Source organism: Rattus norvegicus, chromosome 10, assembly GCF_036323735.1.
Source record: "Rattus norvegicus strain BN/NHsdMcwi chromosome 10, GRCr8, whole genome shotgun sequence".
Classification (NCBI taxonomy): Eukaryota; Metazoa; Chordata; class Mammalia; order Rodentia; family Muridae; genus Rattus; species Rattus norvegicus.
Genome location: NC_086028.1, coordinates 58,724,865 through 58,748,169, shown reverse-complemented (window position 1 = coordinate 58,748,169; position 23,305 = coordinate 58,724,865). Strand labels below are relative to the sequence as shown.

The following is a 23,305-nucleotide window of genomic DNA, read 5'->3' as shown; positions in this document are numbered from 1 at the left end:
AGCACAGGAAAACATTAATAAACAAGTAAAAGCCTACAGAGAGGAATCGCAAAAATCCCTGAAAGAATTCCAGGAAAACACAATCAAACAGTTGAAGGAATTAAAAATGGAAATAGAAGCAATCAAGAAAGAACACATGGAAACAACCCTGGATATAGAAAACCAAAAGAAGAGACACGGAGCTGTAGATACAAGCTTCACCAACAGAATACAAGAGATGGAAGAGAGAATCTCAGGAGCAGAAGATTCCATAGAAATCATTGACTCAACTGTCAAAGATAATGTAAAGCGGAAAAAGCTACTGGTCCAAAACATACAGGAAATCCAGGACTCAATGAGAAGATCAAACCTAAGGATAATAGGTATAGAAGAGAGTGAAGACTACCAGCTCAAAGGACCAGTAAATATCTTCAACAAAATCATAGAGGAAAACTTCCCTAACCTAAAAAAAGAGATACCCATAGACATACAAGAAGCCTACAGAACTCCAAACAGATTGGACCAGAAAAGAAACACCTCCCGTCACATAATTGTCAAAACACCAAACGCACAAAATAAAGAAAGAATATTAAAAGCAGTAAGGGAAAAAGGTCAAGTAACATATAAAGGGAGACCTATCAGAATCACACCAGACTTCTCGCCAGAAACTATGAAGGCCAGAAGATCCTGGACTGATGTCATACAGACCCTAAGAGAACACAAATGCCAGCCCAGGTTACTGTATCCAGCAAAACTCTCAATTAACATTGATGGAGAAACCAAGATATACCATGACAAAACCAAATTTACACAATATCTTTCTACAAATCCAGCACTACAAAGGATAATAAATGGTAAAGCCCAACATAAGGAGGCAAGCTATACCCTAGAAGAAGCAAGAAACTAATCGTCTTGGCAACAAAACAAAGAGAATGAAAGCACACAAACATAACCTCACATCCAAATATGAATATAACGGGAAGCAATAATCACTATTCCTTAATATCTCTCAATATCAATGGCCTCAACTCCCCAATAAAAAGACATAGATTAACAAACTGGATACGCAACGAGGACCCTGCATTCTGCTGCCTACAGGAAACACACCTCAGACACAAAGACAGACACTACCTCAGAGTGAAAGGCTGGAAAACAACTTTCCAAGCAAATGGTCAGAAGAAGCAAGCTGGAGTAGCCATTCTAATATCAAATAAAATCAATTTCCAACTAAAAGTCATCAAAAAAGATAAGGAAGGACACTTCATATTCATCAAAGGAAAAATCAACCAAGATGAACTCTCAATCCTAAATATCTATGCCCCAAATACAAGGGCACCTACATACGTAAAAGAAACCTTACTAAAGCTCAAAACACACATTGCACCTCACACAATAATAGTGGGAGATTTCAACACCCCACTCTCATCAATGGACAGATCATGGAAACAGAAATTAAACAGTGATGTAGACAGACTAAGAGAAGTCATGAGCCAAATGGACTTAACGGATATTTATAGAACATTCTATCCTAAAGCAAAAGGATATACCTTCTTCTCAGCTCCTCATGGTACTTTCTCCAAAATTGACCATATAATTGGTCAAAAAACGGGCCTCAACAGGTACAGAAAGATAGAAATAATCCCATGCGTGCTATCGGACCACCACGGCCTAAAATTGGTCTTCAATAACAATAAGGGAAGAATGCCCACATATACGTGGAAATTGAACAATGCTCTACTCAATGATAACCTGGTCAAGGAAGAAATAAAGAAAGAAATTAAAAACTTTTTAGAATTTAATGAAAATGAAGGTACAACATACTCAAACTTATGGGACACAATGAAAGCTGTGCTAAGAGGAAAACTCATAGCGCTGAGTGCCTGCAGAAAGAAACAGGAAAGAGCATATGTCAGCAGCTTGACAGCACACCTAAAAGCTCTAGAACAAAAAGAAGCAATTACACCCAGGAGGAGTAGAAGGCAGGAAATAATCAAACTCAGAGCTGAAATCAACCAAGTAGAAACAAAAAGGACCATAGAAAGAATCAACAGAACCAAAAGTTGGTTCTTTGAGAAAATCAACAAGATAGATAAACCCTTAGCCAGACTAACGAGAGGACACAGAGAGTGTTTCCAAATTAACATAATCAGAAATGAAAAGGGAGACATAACTACAGATTCGGAGGAAATTCAAAAAATCATCAGATCTTACTATAAAAACCTATATTCAACAAAATTTGAAAATCTTCAGGAAATGGACAATTTCCTAGACAGATACCAGGTATCGAGGTTAAATCAGGAACAGATAAACCAGTTAAACAACCCCATAACTCCTAAGGAAATAGAAGCAGTCATTAAAGGTCTCCCAACCAAAAAGAGCCCAGGTCCAGACGGGTTTAGTGCAGAATTCTATCAAACCTTCATAGAAGACCTCATACCAATATTATCCAAACTATTCCACAAAATTGAAACAGATGGAGCCCTACCGAATTCCTTCTACAAAGCCACAATTACTCTTATACCTAAACCACACAAAGACACAACAAAGAAAGAGAACTTCAGACCAATTTCCCTTATGAATATCGACGCAAAAATACTCAATAAAATTCTGGCAAACCGAATTCAAGAGCACATCAAAACAATCATCCACCATGATCAAGTAGGCTTCATCCCAGGCATGCAGGGATGGTTTAATATACGGAAAACCATCAACGTGATCCATCATATAAACAAACTGAAAGAACAGAACCACATGATCATTTCATTAGATGCTGAGAAAGCATTTGACAAAATTCAACACCCCTTCATGATAAAAGTCATGGAAAGAATAGGAATTCAAGGCCCATACCTAAACACAGTAAAAGCCATATACAGCAAACCAGTTGCTAACATTAAACTAAATGGAGAGAAACTTGAAGCAATCCCACTAAAATCAGGTACTAGACAAGGCTGCCCACTCTCTCCCTACTTATTCAATATAGTTCTTGAAGTTCTAGCCAGAGCAATCAGACAACAAAAGGAGATCAAAGGGATACAGATCGGAAAAGAAGAGGTCAAAATATCACTATTTGCAGATGACATGATAGTATATTTAAGTGATCCCAAAAGTTCCACCAGAGAACTACTAAAGCTGATAAACAACTTCAGCAAAGTGGCTGGGTATAAAATTAACTCAAATAAATCAGTTGCCTTCCTCTATACAAAAGAGAAACAAGCCGAGAAAGAAATTAGGGAAACGACACCCTTCATAATAGACCCAAATAATATAAAGTACCTCGGTGTGACTTTAACCAAGCAAGTAAAAGATCTGTACAATAAGAACTTCAAGACACTGAGGAAAGAAATTGAAGAAGACCTCAGAAGATGGAAAGATCTCCCATGCTCATGGATTGGCAGGATTAATATAGTAAAAATGGCCATTTTACCAAAAGCAATCTACAGATTCAATGCAATCCCCATCAAAATACCAATCCAATTCTTCAAAGAGTTAGACAGAACAATTTGCAAATTCATCTGGAATAACAAAAAACCCAGGATAGCTAAAGCTATCCTCAACAATAAATGAACTTCAGGGGGAATCACTATCCCTGAACTCAAGCAGTATTACAGAGCAATAGTGATAAAAACTGCATGGTATTGGTACAGAGACAGACAGATAGACCAATGGAATAGAATTGAAGACCCAGAAATGAACCCACACACCTATGGTCACTTGATTTTTGACAAAGGAGCCAAAACCATCAAATGGAAAAAAGATAGCATTTTCAGCAAATGGTGCTGGTTCAACTGTAGGTCAACATGTAGAAGAATGCAGATCGATCCATGCTTATCACCCTGTACAAAGCTTAAGTCCAAGTGGATCAAGGACCTCCACATCAAACCAGACACACTCAAACTAATAGAAGAAAAACTAGGGAAGCATCTGGAACACATGGGCACTGGAAAAAATTTCCTGAACAAAACACCAATGGCTCATGCTCTAAGATCAAGAATCGACAAATGGGATCTCATAAAACTGCAAAGCTTCTGTAAGGCAAAGGACACTGTGGTTAGGACAAAACGGCAACCAACAGATTGGGAAAAGATCTTTACCAATCCTACAACAGATAGAGGCCTTATATCCAAAATATACAAAGAACTCAAGAAGTTAGACCGCAGGGAAACAAATAACCCTATTAAAAAATGGGGTTCAGAGCTAAACAAAGAATTCACAGCTGAGGAATGCCGAATGGCTGAGAAACACCTAAAGAAATGTTCAACATCTTTAGTCATAAGGGAAATGCAAATCAAAACAACCCTGAGATTTCACCTCACACCAGTGAGATTGGCTAAGATCAAAAACTCAGGTGACAGCAGATGCTGGCGAGGATGTGGAGAAAGAGGAACACTCCTCCATTGTTGGTGGGATTGCAGACTGGTAAAACCATTCTGGAAATCAGTCTGGAGGTTCCTCAGAAAATTGGACATTGAACTGCCTGAGGATCCAGCTATACCTCTCTTGGGCATATACCCAAAAGATGCCTCAACATATAAAAGAGACACGTGCTCCACTATGTTCATCGCAGCCTTATTTATAATAGCCAGAAAATGGAAAGAACCCAGATGCCCTTCAACAGAGGAATGGATACAGAAAATGTGGTACATCTACACAATGGAATATTACTCAGCTATCAAAAACAACGATTTTATGAAATTCGTAGGCAAATGGTTGGAACTGGAAAATATCATCCTGAGTGAGCTAACCCAATCACAGAAAGACATACATGGTATGCACTCATTGATAAGTGGCTATTAGCCCAAATGCTTGAATTACCCTAGATCCCTAGAACAAACGAAACTCAAGACGGATGATCAAAATGTGAATGCTTCACTCCTTCTTTAAATGAGGAAAAAGAATACCCTTGGCAGGGAAGGGAGAGGCAAAGATTAAAACAGAGACTGAAGGAACACCCATTCAGAGCCTGCCCCACATGTGGCCCATACATATACAGCCACCCAATTAGACAAGATGGATGAAGCAAAGAAGTGCAGACCGACTGGAGCCGGATGTAGATCGCTCCTGAGAGATACAGCCAGAATACAGCAAATATAGAGGCGAATGCCAGCAGCAAACCACTGAACTGAGAATAGGTCCCCTATTGAAGGAATCAGAGAAAGAACTGGAAGAGCTTGAAGGTGCTCGAGACCCCAAAAGTACAACAATGCCAAGCAACCAGAGCTTCCAGGGACTAAGCCACTACCTAAAGACTATACATGGACTGACCCTGGACTCTGACCCCATAGGTAGCAATGAATATCCTAGTAAGAGCACCAGTGGAAGGGGAAGCCCTGGGTCCTGCTAAGACTGAACCCCCAGTGAACTAGACTATGGGGGGAGGGCGGCAATGAGGGGAGGGTTGGGAGGGGAACACCCATAAGGAAGGGGAGGGGGGAGGGGGATGTTTGCCCGGAAATCGGGAAAGGGAATAACACTCGAAATGTATATAAGAAATACTCAAGTTAATAAAAAAAAAAGGAAAAAAAAAAGAAAAAAAAAGAACAAAAAAGAAATACTCAAGTTAATAAAAAAAAAAGAGATGATAGTAATGTTTATTTTTGGACACAGCAATCTAATTTTGGAAAAGCAATCCCACAGGACTTAAATTATCCCATCACATATCTACATTTACAGGATTTTAAGTCTCTATCGCAAATCTCTTAGATCTCACACTTTCCACAAAGTAGAACAATGGAAAAAAAATCACGACACTAAATCAAATAGCTTTTCTGCATACCATCTGTCTTAGTTAAGGTTTTACTGCTACAAACAGACACCATGAACAAGGAAACTCTTATAAGGACAACATTTAATTGGGGCTGGCTTACAGGTTCAGAGGTTCAGTTCATTATCAAGGTGGGGACATGGCAGCATCCTAGCAGGCATGGTTCAGGAGGAGCTGAGAGTTCTACATCTTCCTCTGAGAGCTGCTAGCAGAATACTAGCTTCGAGACAGCTAGGATGAGGGTCTTAAAGCCCATGCCTACAGTGATACACCTACCATAACAAGGCCACACCTACTCTAACAGGGTCACACCTTTTAATAGTGCCCCTCCCTGGGTTGAGCATTATACAAACCATCACCCCAACATTAAATTAAATAGAAAATTAGAAAATAAAATATCACTTAACAACTTCAAAAATTATGTACATTGTGAAAAAATTCAAAATGAGAAACTTGGAAACAATGAAGTTACAAGGCTGGAGTAACCAACATCTATCTAATTGGACTTAAGTTCTGCTCAATAGGAAGTAATTAATACCTGGTACTGCAAAACTTAACCATCTACCTATGGCAGATGAAATCATGGATCCTAGAGAACTTATCCCTTCACTTTCCTAAACTAGTATAATTTCTAACTTCATTTAAAAAAATACATGTCCTTATACTTACAGATAAGTGTAGCTGAGGAACCTTATCAAAGAAACTTCAAAAATGCAGCAGACAGAGAATATTATAGAAATCCGTAACTTGTCAAAATGTGGAGAACATGACCACAGCATACTCAAACCATAAAGATAAATCTACAACACAACTTCTGTATCTCAGAATCAGAAAGTAGTTTAGAAAAGGGGGTGGAAAGATGGTAAGAGTCAAAGGACCAGGACATCTGCTATAGGATAGTGTTTTCCACGTATGATAGAGATGATGTACTTATGAAATCTCAACAATGTTGCCTAAATAAGACCAACAAAATGACAGCACTAGTTGATGAGCTAATATGAATGGGGGGATGGGTCTCATAAGGTCCCACCTCAGATAAAAAGCTATAGGCAACTAATGGCTGCTGAGAGAGGAAGGATCATTCTTTGTCAGGTATGAACCCCTGATAAGTTGATTATTCAATCCAAAGTTGTCTGCCTTAAACATATGCATGTTTGAGCACTTCTAAATGGACCCAGCAGTATGTATACATCTATCTGTCTGTCTGTCCATATCTATCGGTATATCTGTCTGTGTATATAAATATATACATACAAAATAGAGGAGGTTATGAATTTGAGAGGGAATTAGATAAAGTAGGAAAATTGGAAAGGGAGAAGAAAGACTAAAAGTATGTAAAATTTTATTAATATATGAAATTTTCACAAAATATTTTATCAAAATTAATAAAAATAAATATTTTAACAAGTGAAGAAAGCAAGATACAATAAAACAAACAATGCATGTTTTTTCATTTGTAGATCTTACATTTTAAAATTTTATTTCATTATAGCTATCTATCTATAATCTGTCTATCTATCTATCTATCTATCTATCATCTATCATCTATCTATCAATCTATCTGACCCTAACCTTTGAAACTGCTATAAGAAATTAAATAAAACACTTCAAGGTATAACTAAACACAGGCTGGGACTATCTGAAAAGAACTCCCACAGTGCAGGAGATAATTGGATGAATTGACAAATGTGATATATGAAATTAGCTTCTTCACAACAAAAAATATCTGTGGAGTAAAGAGATAGTCTACAGAATGGGTGGACTTTTTCCAATTACACATCATGCATATATCACCATCTAGGCTATATAAATAACTGAAAGTAACCAAACAACACAAAGCCCAAATAATCTGATAGACAAGTGGCTAATGAATGGATAGTCAAGTCTCAGCAGAAGAAACACAAAATTAAGAACAATTAGCTGAAAAGGTGTTTTTCTGAGTTTGGGTCACCTCACTCAGAATGGTTGTGTCAAACTTTATGCATTTATCTGCAAGTTTCATGATTTTTTTCCTTAACAGCTGAATAATATTCCACTATGTAAATGTACCACATTTTTATTATTCACTCATCAGTTGATGGACATCTAGGATGTTTCCATTTCCTGGCTATTGTACATTGAATAACAATAAACATGGGAGAGCAAGTATCTTTGTGTTAGGATAAAGAGTTCTTTAGAAATATGCCCAAGAAAGATACAAATGGATAGTATACATTATTATTCTATTTTATTATCACTTTTTATTGATTATTTGTGACTTTCACATTATACACCACAACCCTACTCACTCCTCATCCCTTTGTATCTACCCGCTGCCCCTGCAACTTCTTTCCACAAAAGAATAAAAAAAAGAAATTAAAACAAAACAAACACCATTCTGTGGAAATTGTAGTTTGTCACACAGTATACCCTTTTGTTTACATGCCTTTGCTTTCAAGTGTTCATTGGAATGAATTATTGGTCTAGTTTGAGGCCTCTGGCTTCTACTACACTATCAATACTGGATCCTACATAGATTACTCTTTTTGGATATCCTGTTGTTGGCCCTGTATCATGGAGATTCTCCAGCCTTGGATCTGAAGGGCCAGCCCTTTCATCTTCATGAGCTCTCGCAGTTCAAAGATGGGGTCGATATTAGGGTGGGCCAACTCAAAGCTCTGTATCTGAGCTGTCTTGTAGCTGAGGTGGTCAGTCCACAAACTCTGTTGCTTTCACACCATCAGGGTGAGTTTTCCATCACTGTTCCAGCTAGCACAAGCAATGCCACAACCAGCAAAGGGCAGAAACAGCTTTCCAGATCTCATGCTTTTGGGGCCAGCTCACTGGTGCCCAAGCCAGAAGTGCCAGCTCTACTGTGCTACCCACGTGAGGTGCATGGCCTTTCTTTCATAAATTCTGCAGCCAGTGAGGGGCAGAGCCAGCCCTCCTACTCTCAGGACCTTGGGGCCAGCTCTCCAGTTGAAGGTAGTGAGGAGTGAGGGAGGTTATCATTCCTTAGCCTATACCACCTGTGGCAATGGGATGACAGGACAAGCTCTCTAGAGCCATGTGCTCAGAGATTGTGCTTCTACCAGCAGACCCAGTTCTACTGGATGGCATGATGCAGGGCCCGTTGCAGGGCCTTTTCTTCTGAGTGCTGCGGCCACTGAGGGGTGGGAGTAGTTTTTCAGAATGCTGAAGGCAGTGAGGGTGGGTTCAACTCTGCATAACGTTTCAGCATCACCATTCAGGTGGCAACACAGATCAGGGATGTTCAAAATGGCTTTTGTTGGTAATATGAACCACAAACATTGATACAGACCTACTGCTGCTACGTGGCTATAGACCTAGACATGGCCCTCAGTGGCAGTGCAGGCTGGAGCTTCACTATGGCATCAGGTGACAGGGCAGGCTATTCATCTCAGGCTATTTCTCTCCACTCTCAAGTATTCAGTTCCTTCTCTCTTCATAGTGCTCAATTCATTCAGATTTTCTTTTGCTCCCATCTCTCCACCACATATTTGTACATTGTAGTGGCTCCTGCTGCAGAGAGGTCCACAAAATGGGCATGTCTTTGGGCATCCTCTGCCTATCCTTACTGCATGGTATGGTGGTGGTGGCCCTCTCCTATCATTATTTCATTAGTATTAAATTGTTTAATTTTAAAATTTTATTAAAAAGTAAATACATCGCTTTCCCCTTCCTTTCCCTCCCTCCAATCCACTCTCAAAGCAGTAGCCTCTTTTTCTTTTTATTGTTATCTGTCTGTCTGTCTCTCTGTCTGTCTGTCTCTTATCTATCTGCTTATTATATACTTGTCTGTCTGTCTATCAATCAAAACTATATAAGCACAACTTGATGAGCTCATGTTTGTTATTTGGATAGATATGATTTCAAAGCTAACTGCTTTGTATTGGGTAATCAATCAGGGGGTTAATCCCTGGGAGTACTTAACTCTCTTTTTCTTAGTAATCATTAGTTGCCTATAGTTTTTCGTCTGGTGTTGAGACCCTGTGAGATTTTTTGCTCACTTCTGTATTAGCATGTCTATTGATATTGTCACTGCTCAGGCCTTGTTAAAGTGGACATTTCTAAGAAAGGCAGTCACACAGTAGACTTCCTGGTATTCTGATTTTTGTAATCTTTCCATTCCTTCTCCTGTGATATTACCTGGACACAGAATGCAGTAGCTATGCTGTTGATGTAGCCATCGAGGCAGGACTCCTCACATAAATTGATCTTTGTATTGTGTGCAGTTGTGGCTCTCTTTAATGGTTACTATAAATTATTTTTAGATAATTTTCTGATAATCTTACACATGTACACAACTCTCACCTCTTCCCTACGATTTCTGTCATATCTCTCCTCTCCACAGATTGCTTTTCACATTTATGACTATTCATTTTGTTTTGTGACCTATTGAGATTATCTAGTCTATCTGTTGGACCCTGGTGAGATCAGCTATAAATACACTACTACAGACGGTGGCTATCCATTCCCAGAGTCTGTGAACAATTAATAGTTAAAAAAACTGGTGAGGCCCCATGAACCCTCTATCTTTATCTTTGCCCCTTTTAAAAAATACTCATTTTTGAGAATTTTATAAACTTATAGATATCACTGAGAACAGACAACAAACATCTATGCTAGAAAACAACACAAATGATGAACACATAGTCTAGGGAATTAAGTGATGCAATTATTTAATGACAAATTATAGAAAGAGCATGTGTAAGACTGGAAAAAGGCTTACAAGCTGAGTTACTTGGATATTATTAAATATTGATGTGAGATTATAAAGTACAGTTTTATAAGCACACAGTCAAACAGACATTTGGACAAAATGATAAAATGGAGTAAATTAAAATAGAAAACCATGGGGATTAGAGATGTGACTTTAATTCTATGCTAGTGTTTTCAAGACCACCTGGACAAGTAGCATGTGCATATTCAGATCCCCCAAACTTACTTCTAAAATTCAACTCCTCATATAAACTTCTAATTTGTGTGTTGAAAAGTTATGTTGTGGGACCTTTAAACAGAGGGATCCATGATGAGGAAAAATTCTGTGACAACAGCACAATAGTAACATTTTCTACAAGAAATTATATGAAGATCTGAAGTATTGCCATCATAGAAATGAGGGAATTTGCTTTTTGCACATTATTTTTTCTAATGCATCTTTTATGTCTTTGTTCCTCAGGCTGTAGATGAAGGGGTTCAGCATGGGAGTCACCATTGTGTACATCAAAGACATGACAGTCTCCTTCACAGTAGAGTTATTAGCTGATGGACATAAGTACAGACCAATGACTGTCCCATAGAACAGTGACACCACAGACAGGTGGGAGCCGCAGGTGGAAAAGGCTTTACGGATGCCTCGAGCAGATGGGACCTTGAGAATGGAGGATACAATTCGGACATAGGACACAATGATGAGCACAAATGGAATGACAAGTATGATGCCTCCCATGACAAATATCACCAACTCATTAACATGCGTATCAGAGCAGGACAGCTTCAGCAGAGCAGAGATGTCACAGAAAAAGTGGGGGATCACATTTTCTGCACAGAATGACAATCTGGCCATGAGCAGGGTGTGCAGCATGGCATGGAAGGTGGTCAGCACCCAGGACAGCACCACCAGACTCACACAGAGCTTGGGGCTCATGATGCTCATGTAATGAAGGGGGAAGCAGATGGCCACATATCGATCATAGGCCATGGCCACAAGCAGGAAGTTTCCAAGGTCTCCAAAGTACAGAAAGAAGTATATCTGTGCCAGGCAGCCTGCATAGGGAATGGATGGAACTTGGCTCTGCATGTTCTGCAAGAACTTGGGCATCGTGACAGAGGAAAAACAGAGGTCGGCAAAGGATAAATTGCTGAGAAACAAGTACATGGGTGTGTGGAGATGGGAGTCCAATAGAATGAGGATGATGATGGTGAGGTTCCCCAGGACAGTGGTAAGGTACATGGCCAGGAACAGGGCATAGAACAGGTGTTGGTACTCTGGGGGAATGGGCAGGCCCAGAAGGAGGAACTGAGAGATGGCAGTTTGGTTTCTTCTAGTCATTTCTTTACACAAATGCCTTTTCAGAAAGAATAGCAGCATTTAACAATCCAAATGAAGGTGAATGTGTTTCAAATTCATCAGGCATTGAGATGATATAACACATTTACATCCTCTACAATAATATCATCAAAAGTAGTATACTGTTCAGATCAACATGCCTTTATCAATAATTATTAAGGACTTATTAACTTCTTTTTAGCATATAGTTCACCAGGCAGTTCTTTCTGAAACATTTTTTCTATTTAGTCTTGGCATGAAATTGAATTTTTTTCTTAGATTTACCTTGCTAGTCATCCTAGATGAATTGAATTGCCTGTGATTTATCATTTTCTCATTCTGTGATGGTTCTAAAGAAGTTTTCCATATTATCTATCTATCCATCTATCTAACATGTATATGTATATGTACACCCACACATATGAACATATGTATTTCTTTAAGCTTTGCAGAATGCAAAGTTACTCTACTTGACCAAAGTTTTAGTGTCTAAAACTTTGACACTAAGTGATCAAGTTCAGAGAGGTAATTTTGTATTTATTAAACACTGAGTGTAAGAGTTTATGATTGTTTTTAGTAATTATTATAATTATAAGCATCTACAGAGAATATCACTGGTATTGATGTAGGAAAATTTAATGACAATTTCTATAAATTATTGAAAATATATGGACAAGAAAAAGGTATGGACATATATGCAAAATTATCTTGAGTTCTTCCTTATCCATACATACCACTAAGAGATTGATATTTTTAAGGCGATGATAACAAGTTTTGACAAGTGCCAGTCAATTCTTAATGATGTTAGGAAGGTATTTTCAATAATGTCAATATTGAAGTAAGCAGACCTAGGAAATCAATCTTTATAATATGGCAGTTCCTATGGAACAAGATAAAGGATATAAAAAAAGAGAAGTCTTCCAAAGACAAATTCTGATTTTAGACACAAGACTTTAGTCCCTACTCTTCCTAGAGGCTGTCTCTGCAGGTATTAGACCCTCAGCTGCTAATATTGTATAGACTGTATCCTTTAAATAAATTGCCCTTTCTGTTATGTTTTACTATTTTCTTCTAGACAGTCTTGACTAAAGAACCCTAGCAGTTTTAAGATGGCAAAGAAATCAGAAAAGGGGCATTAAGAGACATGCGAGGGTAGGTGTATAGTCCAAATGTATAGTGTTTGGTCAGCGTGCCCAACGTTCAGTGAAACCACCCAACTGCCTCAGGATGAAGAAACCTTCACTCTGTTTATGGATATTTAATGCTGTTTCATTCAGTGATGCATACTTCAAAATCATGTTTTAATATTATGGAAAGATGAGACATGTAGGAAAACCATAACCCAGTTTCCTAAATTCTGTTTCCCCTGTGAATGATACAATGGGTGTGGTAGCATATATCTGTAATCCCAGTGCTCCTATGGAAGATGAAATGTGAAGATAAGAGAATCCTTGGAAGACTGGAAGTCAGGTAGCCTAGCATAAATTATAGCAAACAATAAGATCTTACATATTGTGAAATATACATGACTTTTGATAACCTCTGACCTCTACATAGACAGAGATATACAGAGACATAGAGAGATACATATAGAGACAGAAGAACAGAGAGACAGAGACAGAAACACATAGAGTGAGAGACAGAAAGGAGACAGAGAGGAAGAGACTTAAAACCAGAAGGACTACATAACTTATCTCCATGTAGTAGTGCAGACCTATGTTCAAGCACTTAGAAGGCTGAGGCAGGAGATCACTATGATTTTGAGATCAACCTGGGACACAGTGAATCTCTCCCCACAGAAACCAAATTAAGTTACATAATTCAACTCAATTTCCTAGACCCAGGCTTGAAATGATATGTTTTAGGAGAATTATTGAAGACAGATCAATTGTAAGAACCACATAGATACTAAAATGTTTATTAGTATTTATCACAAACCAAATACTTCAACTATAGGATAATAATACAAATCAGAGAAGACAAAGATGTATATTATCATACCCAAAAGATTGTCCTGTGAATATGCAATTGGGAAGAAAAAGAAAATACTTTCAAGTTAAAAAAAAAACAGAAAAGGAATAGCTCACTATCCAGATAATTTACCTTGGATGGCCAAGGGTGATTCCTAAATCCTGATAAAAGATTGTGTTTTTATATTCAGTATGGGCACAGGAAGTCAGCAGACCTGTGGTCCTCTGTAGTGTCTACATAACATTTCATATCTCCCCTACCATGCATCTCTATAATAAGAGGCTGTAAGTCCCAGAGGAGTCCAGTGCTGCAGTAACTCATTAACTTCTCTATTGCCAGTTCTCTCAGTGACCTACAGAAATGACTGATAATCACTGATCACAGATAACTACACTTTGAGGGTCATAAAGTGGGAGAGCAACTCATGGGTGGATATTAACTTGTTTGTTTGGTGTAGTTTATTCTTTTTGGGGTGAAGAGGAGTATTTGAATTGTTATGTAAACAAAGACTATATGGTGAACAAAATAATATTTCTTAGAAGATAATTTTTAAGTGACCTTTAAAGACATATCATTTGGAAAGGTTGCAGCTTGATAGTCCATCAATATGTTGTAACTCCAGTAAATAAGCCCTTTGAGGAATGAATGTGTTACTGGCAGATATCAGACTTTTATGACATAACTTTCTAAAGCTGTTAATAGTGTTATTGAGAGAAATATGAGAAATTACACTTCCCAGGATCATGTTTAATTGTTAAAATTGAAGCACACATTCTCATTCAATTAAATTATTTTTGGCTTCTTGGCTCTAAGAAAAATATCAATGACACCCATCACCACACCACTTGCCCAGCCACTATCTACACTTGTACTACTGTCTAATGCCAAAGTCTATTGTCCCTGTTATTTTGCAGCAATAGTTGAGATCCATAATTTTGTTTTTCACTAACACTTTGTTGCACATGCAGCATTCAAATGATGTTGGAAGAAATTTTTCATGTTGTGTTATAATGCATGTTTTCCTTCTGAAGAAATCTTCATATTATTCATGTGATAATTTTGACAATATAGGTCATATTAGCATTTTTATTTGGACATGAAAATGCTATGTTTTTAAAAAAAGGAATGCACCAGGAAAATAATAGTATTACTTGCTTAAGTTTTTCTTCATTTAACTAATTTATTTATTAATTTTTTTATTAACTTGAGTATTTCTTATATACATTTCGAGTGTTATTCCCTTTCCTGGTTTCAGGGCAAACATCCCCCCCCTTCTTTATGGGTGTTCCCCTCCCCATCCTCCCCCCTTGCCGCCCTCCCCCCAACAATCTAGTTCACTGGGGGTTCAGTCTTAGCAGGGTCCAGGGCTTCCCCTTCCACTGGTGCTCTTACTAGGATATTCATTGCTACCTATGAGGTCAAAGTCCAGGGTCAGTCCATGTATAGTCTTTAGGTAGTGGCTTAGTACCTGGAAGCTCTGGTTGCTTGGCATTGTTGTACATATGGGGTCTCGAGCCCCTTCACTTGCTTAAGTTTTGTATAGGGTTTCTGCCTGCATCCAAACTGAACTGGTCCCACAGATCTCTGTACCTAAATCCTGTGGGGGAGAGCACTGGACTCTTAGAAATGTGGACAATCCTGAGAGCTCAGCGGAGACTGCCATTTTTTGCTCACATTCCTGGTCCAAGAGGACCTGTCTAGTGCTCTCTGGGCACAGGAATCTAGGAGCAGTCAGGGGCAGGACCCTTCCTGCTTCTGCCTGAGTTCAGAGCTGGAAGTCAGTGACCAGGAGCATCGACACACCTGACAGCAGAGGTAAGATCAACTTTTCTGCTCTAAGTAACCTACCTGAAGGCTTCAGGATACACAAACCCAGGAGTAGTTCTCTGTTCCCAGATCTTGCTGAAAGAAAACAGGTCTACAGGAGTGCTGACACATAGGCTTAAAGGAGGTTCAAGCCACTGTCAAAGACAGCAAGACAAGCTAATACCAGAGACAACCTGATGGCAAGAGGCAAGCATAGGAACCTAAGCAACAGAGACCAAGACTACGTGGCATCATCAGAGCCCAGTTCTCCCACCAAAGAAAATACTGGATATCCAAATACACCAGAAGAGCAATATTTGGACTTAAAATCACATCTCATGATGATGATAGATGACTAGAAGAAGGACATAAATAACTCCCTTAAAGAAATATAAGACAACACAGGTAAACAAGTAGAAACCCTTAAACAGGAAACACAAAAATCCCTTAAAGAATTACAGGAAAATACAACAAACAGGTGAAGGAATTGGAAAAAAAACCATCAGGGATCTGAAAATGGAAATAGAAACAATAAAAAAAGCACAAAGGGAGATAACCATGGAGATGCAAAACATAGGAAAGATATCAGGAGTCATAGACATAAGCATCACCAATGGAATACAAGAGATAAAAGACAGAATCTCAAGGGCAGAACATAATAGAAAACAGTGACACAGCCATCAAATATAATGTAAAACACAAAAAGCTCATAACCCAAAACATCCAGAAAATCCAGGACACAGTGAGAAGATCAAACCTAAGGATAATAGGTATAGAAGAGAGTGAAGACTCCCAACTTAAAGGGCCAGTAAATATCTTCAACAAAATTATAGAAGAAAAATTTTCTAACCTAAAGAAATAGATTCTCACAGACACAGAAGAAGTTTACAGAACTCCAAATAGAGTGAACCAGAAAAGAAATTCCTCCCATCACAGAATAGTCAAAATACCAAACATACAACACAAAGAAAGAACATGAAAAGCAGTAAGGGAAAAAGGTCAAGTAACATATAAATGCAGTCCTATTAGAATTACACCAGATTCTCACAAGAGACTATGAAAGAGAGAAGATCATGGGTGATATCATACAGAACCTAAGAGAACACAAATGCTGGACAAGGCTACTATATCCAGCAAAACTCTCAATTAAGTAAGATGGAGAAACCAAGATATTCCATGTCAGAACCAAATTTACACGTTATCTTCTATAAATTCAGCCCTACAAAGGACAATAGATAGAAAACTCCAATACAAGGAGGGAAACTGCATCCTAGGAAAAACAAGAAAGTAATCTGGCAAGAAACCCAAAGGAAGAGAGTCACACAAACATAATTCCACCTCTAACAACAAAAATAACAGGAAACAACAATCACTATTAATTAATATCCCTTAACATCAATGGACTCAATTCCCCAATAAAAAGACAAGACTAACATACTGGATACATAAAGAGGACACAGCATAAAGAGAAAACACATCTAGGTGACAAAGACAGACACTACCTCAGAGTAAAAGGCTGGAAAACAACTTTCCAAGCAAGTGGTCCCAAGAAAAAAGCTGGAGTAGCCATTCTAATATTGAATAAAATCGACTTTCAACCAAAAGTTATCAAAAAAGATAATGAAGAACACTTCATATTCATCAAAGGAAAAATCCACTAAGATGATCTCTTAATCCTGAATGTCTATGCTCCAAATGCTAGGGCACCTATATTCATAAAAGAAACCTCACTAAAACTCAAAACACACATTGCACCTCACACAATAATAGTGGGAAATTTCAACACCCAGCTCTCATCAATGGATAGATCCTGGAAACAAAAACAAAACAGAGAGATAGAGAAACTAACAGAAGTTATGAACCAAATGGATTTAACAGATATTTATAGGACATTTCATCCTAAAACAAAAGAATATGCTTTCTTCTCAGGACCTGATGGTTCCTTCTTTAAAATTGACCAAATAATGTGTCACAAAACAGGCCTCAACAGATACAGGAAATTGAAATAATCCCATGCATTTTATCAGATCGCCATTGACTAAGGCTGGTCTTCAATAACAACAAAAATGACAGAAAGCCCACACATACATTGAAGTTGAACAATGCTCTACTCAAGGATAACTTGGTCAAAGAAGAAATAAAGAAAGAAGTTAAAGACTTTTGAGAATTTAATGAAAATGAAGGCACAACACACCTAAAATTATGGGTCACCATAATTAGCACTGAAAGCAGTGCTAAGAGGAAAACTCATAGCTCTGAGTGCCTCCAAAAAGAAACTGGAGAGAGCATACATTAGCAGCTTGACAGCACACTTAAAAGCTCTAGAACAAAAAGAATCAAATACACCCAAGAGGAATAGACAGCAGAAAATAATCAAACTTAGGACTGAAATCAACCAAGTAGAGAAAAATAGAACTATATAAAGAATCAACAAAACAGGGAGTTGGTTCTTTGAGAAAATCAACAAGACAGATAAACCTTTAGCCAATAACCAGAGGGCACAGAGAGAATATTCAAATGAACAAAATCAGGAATGAAAATGGCAATATAACAACATATTCTGAGGAAATTTAAAAAATCATTAGCTCCTACTACAAAAGCCTATATTCAACAAAACTGGAAAATCTGGATGAAATGGACAATTATCTAGACAAATACTAGGTACCACAGTTAAATCAGGATCAGACAAACTGTCCAAATAGTCCCATAACTCCTAAAGAAATAGAAGCAGTTATTAAAAGTCTCCCAATCAAAAACAACCCAGGTTCATGTGGATTTAGTGCAGAATTCTATCAGACCTTCTTAGAAGACCTCATATTCCACGAAATAGAAACAGACAGGGCACTACTCAAATCCTTCCATGAAGCCATAATTGCCCTTATACCTAAACCACACAAAGACCCAACAAAGAAAGAGAACTTCAGACCAATTTCCCTTATGAATATTCATGAATAAATACTCAATAAAATTCTTGCAAACAGAATCCAAGAACACATCAAAATGATCATCCATCATGATCAAGTAGACTTCATCCCGGGGATGCGGGGGTGATTCAATATATAAAAATCCATCAACTTAATCCTCTGTGTAAACAAACTTAAAGGAAAAAAAACCACATGATCATCTAATTAGATTCTGAGAAAGAATTTGACAAGATTCAACACCCCTTTATAACAAAAGTCCTGGAAATATCAGGAATTCAAGGCCTATACATAAACATAGTAAAAGAAATATAGACCAAACCAGAAGCCAACATTAAACTAAATGGAGAGAAACGAAGTAATCCCACTAAAATCAGGGACCAGACAAGGCTGTCCACTCTCTCCCTACTGATTAAATATAGTACTCAGTTTCTAGACAGAGCAATCAGATAACAAAAGGAAGTCAAAGGGACACAAATTGGAAAGGTGAAGTCAAAATATCACTGTTTGCAGATGATATGATAGTACACGTAAGTGACTCCAAAGGTTCCACTAGAGAACTACTAAGCCTGGTAAACAACTTCAGCAAAATGGCTGGGTACAAAATTCACTCAAACAAACTAGTAGCCCTTCGGTTCTCAAATGATAAACAAATTGAGAAAGGAATTAGTGAAATAACACCTTTCACAATAATCACAAATAACATAAAATTCCTCAGTGTGAATCTAACCAAGCAAGTAGAAGTTCTGTATGACAAGAACTTCAAATCTCAGAAGACAGAAATTTAACAAGATCTCAGAAGATGGAAAGACCTCCCATGCTCATGGATTGGCAGGATTAATATAGTAAAAATGGTCATCTTGCCAAAAGATGACCAAAAATCTATAGATTCAATGCAATCCCCATCAAAATTTTAACTCAATTAATCATAGAGTTAGAAAGAAAGAGCTATTTGCAAATACATTTGGAATAACAAAAAACCCAGGAGAGCAAAATCTATCCTCAACAATAAAAGAACTTCTGGGGGAATCACCATCCCTCATCTCCCAGCAGTATTACAGAGCAATAGTGATTAAAAACTGTATGCTATTGGTACAGAGACAGGCAGATAGACCAGTGGAATAGAACTGAAGACCCAGAAATGAACCCACACACATATGGTCACTTGATTTTTGACAAAGGAGCCAAAACCATCCAATGGAAAAAAGATAGCATTTTCAGCAAATGGTGCTGGTTCAACTAGAGGTCAGCGTGTAGAAGAATGCAAATCGATCCATTCTTATCAGCCTGTACAAAGCTTAAGTCCAAGTGGATCAAAGACCTCCACATCAAACCAGATACACTCGAACTAATAAAAGAAAAAGTGGGGAAGCATCTCAAACACATGGGCACTGGGGGAAATTTCCTGAACAAAACACCAATGGCTCATGCTCTAAGATCAAGAACTATAAAGCTTCTGGAAGGCAAAGACACTGACTGTTGTTAGGACAAAACGGCAACCAACAGATTGGGAAAAGTTGTATCCTAAAACTGATCGAGGGCTTGTATCCAAAATATACAAAGAACTTACGATGTTAGACTGCAGGGAGACAAATAACCCTATTAAAAATGGGGTTCAGAGCTAAACAAAGAATTCACAGCTGAGGAATGCCGAATGGCTGAGAAACACCTAAAGACATGTTCAACATCTTTAGTCATAAGGAAATGCAAATCAAAACAACCCTGAGATTCTACCTCACACCAGTCTGAATGCCTAAGATCAAAAACTCTGGCAACAGCAGTTGCTGGCGAGGATGTGGAGAAAGAGGAATACTCCTCCATTGTTGGTGGGATTGCAGACTGGTACAACCATTCTGGAAATCAGTCTGGAGGTTCCTCAGAAAATTGGACATTGAACTATTGGAGGACCCAGCTATACCACTCTTGGGCATATACCCAAAAGATGCCCCAATATATAACAAAGACACATCCACTATGTTCATAGCAGCCTTATTTATAATAGCCAGAAGCTGGAAAGAACCCAGATGCCCTTCAACAGGGGAATGGATACAGAAAATGTGGTACATCTACACAATGGAATACTACTCTGCTATCAAAAACAATGACTTATGAAATTCATAGGCAAATGGATGGAACTGGAAAATATCATCCTGAGTGAGGTAACCCAGTCACAGAAAAACACACATGGTATGCACTCATTGATAAGTGGATATTAGTCCAAATGCTCAAATTACCCTAGATGCATAGAACACATGAAATTCAAGAAGGATGACCAGAATGTAGATGCTTCACTCCTTCTTTATTTCTTTTTTTTTCTCTTTTTTTTTTTCGGAGCTGGGGACCGAACCCAGGGCCTTGTGCTTGCTAGGCAAGCGCTCTACCACTGAGCTAAATCCCCAACCCCTCACTCCTTCTTTAAAAGGGGAACAAGAATACCCTTGGGAGGGGATAAGGAGGCAAAGTTTAGAACAGAGGCTGAAGGAATGCCCATTCAGAGCCTGTCTCACATGTGGCCCATACATATACAGCCACCAAACTAGATAAGATGGATGAAGCAAAGAAGTGCAGGCCGACAGGAACCAGATGTAGATCTCTCCTGAGAGACACAGCCAGAATACGTCAAATACATAGGCGAATGCCAGCAGCAAACCACTGAACTGAGAACGGGACCCCTGTTGAAGGAATCAGAGAAAGAACTGAAAGAGCTTGAAGGGGCTTGAGACCACATATGAACAACAATGCCAACCAACCAGAGCTTCCAGGGGCTAAGCCACTACCCAAAGACTATACATGGACTGACCCTGGGCCCCAACTGCATAGGTAGCAATGAATAGCCTAGTAAGGGCACCAGTGGAAGGGGAAGACCTTGGTCCTACCAAGGCTGGACCCCCAGGGAACGGGATTCTTGGGGGGAAGGTGGTAATCGGAGGAGGATTGGGAAGGGAACACCCATATAGAAGGAGAGGGGGAGGGGTTATAGGGATGTTGGCATGGAAACTGGGAAAGGGAATAACATTTTACTTATTATATATAAGTACACTGTAGCTGTCTTCAGATACACCAGAAGAGGGCATCAGACACCATTACAGATGGCTGTGAGCCACCATGTGGTTGCTAGGAATTGAACTCATGACCTCTGGAAGAGCAGTCGGGTGCTCTTAACCGCTGAGCCATCTCTCCAGCTCAGGAATAACATTTTAAATGTAAGTAAGAAATACTCAATTTAATATAGATGGAAAAAAATTTAAAAAAACAAAACTCCACGTGGGAACTCTGACAGCTAAAAAACACTATTAGTGATGTGGCTGGTTACAATATTAACTAAAAAATTCAGTAGCCTTCCTATATACAAATGACAAATAAACGAAGGAAGAAATCAGGGAAACAACACCCCTCACAATAGCCACAATAATATAAAATATCTTGGGGTAGCACCAACCAAGCAAGTCTAAGAATTTTAAGACAAACCTTTCAAGTCTTTGAAGAAAGAAATTGAAGAAGATATCAGCAGGTGGAAAAATCTCCCATGCCCATGGATCAGTAGGATTAACATAGTAAAAATGGCCATTCTATCAAGAGCAATGTACAGATTAAACATAATCTCCAACAAAATTCCAACACAATGCTTTTTAGACCTTGAAAGGACAAAACTCATTTCATATGGAAAAACAACAACATAGCCAAAACAGTCATGCAAGATTGTAGTGGCTCATGTTCTCATGCTAATTGTGTTACCCAAAATACACTGTTTGAAGTGTTCAGTAAATAGGCTAACGGAAAATTACCCTCAGTTGGCTGTGATTGGGAAATAAAGTTGCCAACAGCCAATGGCTGGGCAGGGAGACAGAGGAGGGACTTTTATGATTCTTGGGCAAGAAATGCAGGGAGGAGAAGAAGTGAGGGATGTAGGATGGACCACCCCATGAAGGAGCAAGAGAGTGAGATGAATGAAATGTAGGTGCAAAAGGAAAGCAGTTTCATGGGAGGGTTGTCCAGAAGGAAACAGGGCAGCAGAGATAAAATATTTAGCAATTATAAACTCAGAAATATCATAGGACAAAGTGTATTAGCCACATGGAGGTTCAGGAGTGGCCCAAGCGTTGAGCTAGTAAGACATATTAAAAATGATGGTGCACATGTGTGTCTTTCATTGGGGGAATCCAAAACATGTGGATGGGTGTAGAGGAGGTGTGTGCCCCTGCCAGGAGCTCAAAGTAGTTTAACATTTTACCACCACACCTAATAAAACAACTACTGGAGGTATTACTTCCCTGATTTCAAAAGTACTATAGAACAATAGTAATAAAAACTGCATGGTAGTGGCATAAAGAGACTTGAAGACTCAGACACAGATCCACATCTATATGGACACCTGAGTTTTCATAAGGAAAAAGTATACAACATAAAAAAGGAAGCATCTTCAACAAAGTGTGTTAATCTAATTGGATGTCTATATATAGAATAATGCAAATAGATCCAGATTTATCACCTAGCACTCAAGTCCAGGAGGATCAAAGATCTCAACATTAAACTGGATATACTCCACCTGATGGCAGAATAAACAGGGAATAGCTTTGAACACATCAGCACAGGAGACAAATTCTATAACAGGACAGCAATAATATAGGCACTAAGATTGACAATTAATGAATGTGAACATGTGAAACTGAAAAGCTTCTATCGCAGTCAGGGTTTGTATTCCTGCACAAGGCATCATAACCAAGAAGCAAGTTGGGGAGGAAAGGGTTTATTTACCTTACACTTCCACATTGCTGTTCATCATCAAGGGAAGTCAGGACAGGAACTCACATAGTG

General features: G+C 38.5%; 1 protein-coding gene across 1 annotated transcript; it reads right to left on the bottom strand.

Moving 5' to 3' along the window:
• Window positions 1–10,850: 10,850 nt before the first annotated feature.
• Olr1481 (olfactory receptor 1481) lies at window positions 10,851–11,795 on the bottom strand. The gene has a single exon (NM_001000527.2). The coding sequence runs from the start codon at window positions 11,793–11,795 to the stop codon at window positions 10,851–10,853; it is 945 nt and encodes a 314-aa protein (NP_001000527.2).
• Window positions 11,796–23,305: the final 11,510 nt, after the last annotated feature.